We start from the raw sequence: 3,426 nt of genomic DNA, 5'->3' as shown, positions 1-3,426 counted from the left end.
CCCCACTACTGCTCGCTCTTCATCATCGTCGTCGCAAATAATCGCGCCTCGCATTATTATACTGGTGAGATAACGCTCCCGCTTGGTGGACGTAATCACGTGGTGGCGCATTTGAACATCGATTTTCCGAGCCACGATATAGCCATCTTCCTCCCACGCGCGCTCGCCCCTCCTGCCCGTCACTTCTCCCGCCTTCTCTCTGCACTGCCTCTATATCCGCCTATCCATCTAGAGCTTCCCAATTGGAAGAATCAAAGTGGGCTATCGTTTCCTAACTCGTGAGCACCGCGAGAGTTAAATCTGGAACTGGTATCTACACACACACACAGATAATTTTAACGTGACAATTATACATATTCTCAATATCACATTTATCATTAAAAGTCAGTATCACTTAATTCAAAATCATATTCAGCCTCTCTCCGATGGAAGCTAATCTGTTCAGAGAAAAATAATCAAGATGTTATCTCGATAAATTCATTCAAAGAAGTTTATATTTTCATTTATCTATCGATGCAAACAACATAGAATATATATCAACGTATTTCTCTCTCGTTATTTTACTATTGAATACTTTTTAAAGTATATCCGACGTGTCAAAAAAAAACTCGATGAAAAATCTTGATACATTTATAAGAGAGAAAGTATCAAAATTTAAACATGTAAGTAAATATGTAGAGTTTTTCATAACACACAATTTTTATTTAAATTATCTCATGGTATATCCGTACATTAGAGTACATTTTATATTGATTCGAAAAGCAAATATACAAAACTTTATTAAATTATTTATGTAATACTTTGAACGATTGATCATTTTCTTATATGAATATGTTTCAAAATTAATCTTTAATTCAATATACTAGTGTGTGAAACTCAAATTCAAGTATATTTCCTAATCTGTGAAAGAAATTGTGTCAAATGTACTTCAATGATCAAAAAAAAACATTTAACCAAGAGAGTCAGAGTAATTAATAAATTCAAATATATATATATGTGTATATATATTTATAATCTCTTACAAATATACGTGTATATACATTTCTGTGAATATGCATCTTGTCTGGAGTTATTCAGGAGAACATGAGCATTACTGCGTTTCCTCTCAATACTATTAAGGACAAAATTAGCTACTCATAGAAAATTCCTGCGCTACAACAATAAAGAATGACCGTCAGTATAATTAAAGATACAGTTCAATGTAGTTGGATCACATCGTCAAACAGAATCAAACACCGTTGGATAAACAATTTAATCGAAGGATCTAGCGAATATCGATCAATTTCTACGTATTTTACGCTAGTAATAATGGTTAGCAACATAATTTAATCGATTCATCAGTCACGTACAATCAGGCGAAATCAAGCGAAACGTTCACTGAGGATCAAAGATCTCATTGGATAAGCACAAGTAACTATCTCACATTGAGCTCTAACCAATACTAATTAGTTTATTATTTCACAATCGTCAGAGATTGGCCAAATTAAAATACGTTAGTCATAACCAAAGCTGCGTATAAAACCATTACGTATTATCTCGAACAATACAGATATCATCAACAAGTCGGACACGTACGATGGAACGAATCGATCCGATACCCCACTATCGTTTTAATCGAGAATGTAATCAGTTCATTGACCGAAGCTAAACTATCGTAATCTCTTCATCGAATATGGAAAAATCAAATATATACTTGACATTGAACTAATCCAGCTATCGATCGCGAAAAAAAGATGAAAAATCCAATTCAAGAGCACTATATATACACGTTGTTTATGCGGAACACCTGCTCTCCATTTCGGGCGCAATCACGTGACAGACCACGCGTAATTTCGCCCGGAAGAATCAGTCTATCTACCAGTCACGTGGCCATCACGAGGCGTGTGGTGTCTTCACGTGTGTGGTGAATTCCAGGATGTATTTCGCGTTCTTTCGCGAAATTGTGTCGGGCAGAATTCGAAGGTGGCGGCATCTCCTCTCTCTCCCTCCCCCACCTTCTTTCCATTCATCTCTCTCCCACCCTCGTTCCCATCCGCCCCCGTCGACGCGGGGGAGTATACCGAACGAACGTTGAAAGAAGGCGCCACCGGTCCGAGGAGAGGCACGCATATTCACGCGCCCGGCAAACATAAACACCATGCGTGCTTCTGCATCGCGGATTGATTGAGGACGCGACGCGGCGGCCAACCGCGGAGTCGGAGTCGATCGAAATCATAGGAAAAGTGCGGCGGTTTGAGAAGCGAGCGACGTTAAAAAACCAAGAGCACTGACACGGAGCAGGATAACAGAAACACAAGCTTTTTTTTCCAAGGACGAGCGCACTGAGAACGAAAGCGCTCCATTTTCCCGCCCGTCCTCTTTCTCCTTTCATATTCTCCCACGCATTCACGCACCCACACATACATCCTCTCTCACGCTCGCGCTCTCTCTCTCTCTCTCTTTCTCTCTCTCTCTCTCCCCCCTCCCCCCTCTTTCTATCCGTTCTCTGTCGCGTGTGGTCGATCGTTGATGGTCGATGTAGTGTGGAACGTTCGTTCGTTCGTGGTTGCCCGGGAATTGTAAACGGAGGCTGTGTGCGCCGCCGTTCACGTGGTGACAAGCTCCCGCACCCCTTCGTTCGCTTATTTCCTTCATACCCTGGATCGTTCGGCACCTCGGCGGGCGAACCACTCGCTACGATCTCCTGATTCTGGGACTCCATAGCAGCGCGCGGCGCACGATTACTCGTTGTCGTCGTCGTCGCGAGGCTCTCGCGTGCCCGGGGTGGAAGCGACGGCAATAAGTTGGCTCGAATCTGAAGTAGGAAGTGCTGTTGTTGTCTCTATAGTGTAGTTATTGTGGGGATAAACGATGCTGCTGCTGCTGCTGCTGCAGTTGCGGACGGCGGTGCTCCTCGGTTGCTCGCGACGGTGATCTCGTCGCCGACGGCAGCGGCGAGCGTCGTCGCGGCAAGGCTCGTGACGTACGAAAAGGGGGTGGTGTCACGACACGCGCGAGACTTCCCTCGGAACTTGCTCCAGTTGTGCCGGTGCCTCCAACTACGTTTCGGAGCTCTCTCTCTCTCTTTCTCTCTTTTCCTTTCGATCGGAGGGTGGTGCGTACGCTGATAATCGCGCGGCACTACGACGAGAGCGCAATTATTGACGGCGAAAAGGAGGTATGCGAAACGGGTCAGGATATACCCGCGCCTGTCGCGCCGGATGACGACGATGACAACGACGACGACGACGACGAGGAGGAGGACGAGTACGATGACGATGACGATGACGATACGACGACGACGACGACTAATAGAGTACACGAGGGAAAAAGGCTGTCGACCTCTCGCTTGCTCTTTTTACTCCGATATTATTCTCTCTCTCTCTCTCTTTCTTCCCTTGATCTCCCTTCGCCAGTTACTTTACGCCTCTCTCCCTCTCGCTCCGC

The 3,426-nt window shown here is 44.6% G+C and overlaps 1 protein-coding gene across 1 annotated transcript in view; it reads right to left on the bottom strand.

Annotated features, from left to right (window-relative positions):
- Rbp6 (RNA-binding protein 6) overlaps nucleotides 1-3,169 on the bottom strand; it is a 652,248-nt gene extending 649,079 nt beyond the window's left edge. The window contains exon 1 of the mRNA XM_018541612.1: nucleotides 2,637-3,169. Within this exon, the coding sequence (XP_018397114.1) occupies nucleotides 2,637-2,701 (65 nt within the window). The 5' untranslated portion in view covers nucleotides 2,702-3,169. The remainder of the gene's footprint in view (nucleotides 1-2,636) is intronic.
- Nucleotides 3,170-3,426: the final 257 nt, after the last annotated feature.

This window comes from Cyphomyrmex costatus, unplaced genomic scaffold, assembly GCF_001594065.2.
Source record: "Cyphomyrmex costatus isolate MS0001 unplaced genomic scaffold, Ccosl1.0 scaffold296, whole genome shotgun sequence".
Classification (NCBI taxonomy): domain Eukaryota; kingdom Metazoa; phylum Arthropoda; class Insecta; order Hymenoptera; family Formicidae; genus Cyphomyrmex; species Cyphomyrmex costatus.
The sequence above is the reverse complement of the archived record's forward strand: the minus strand, read 5'-3'. Positions and strand labels throughout refer to the sequence as shown.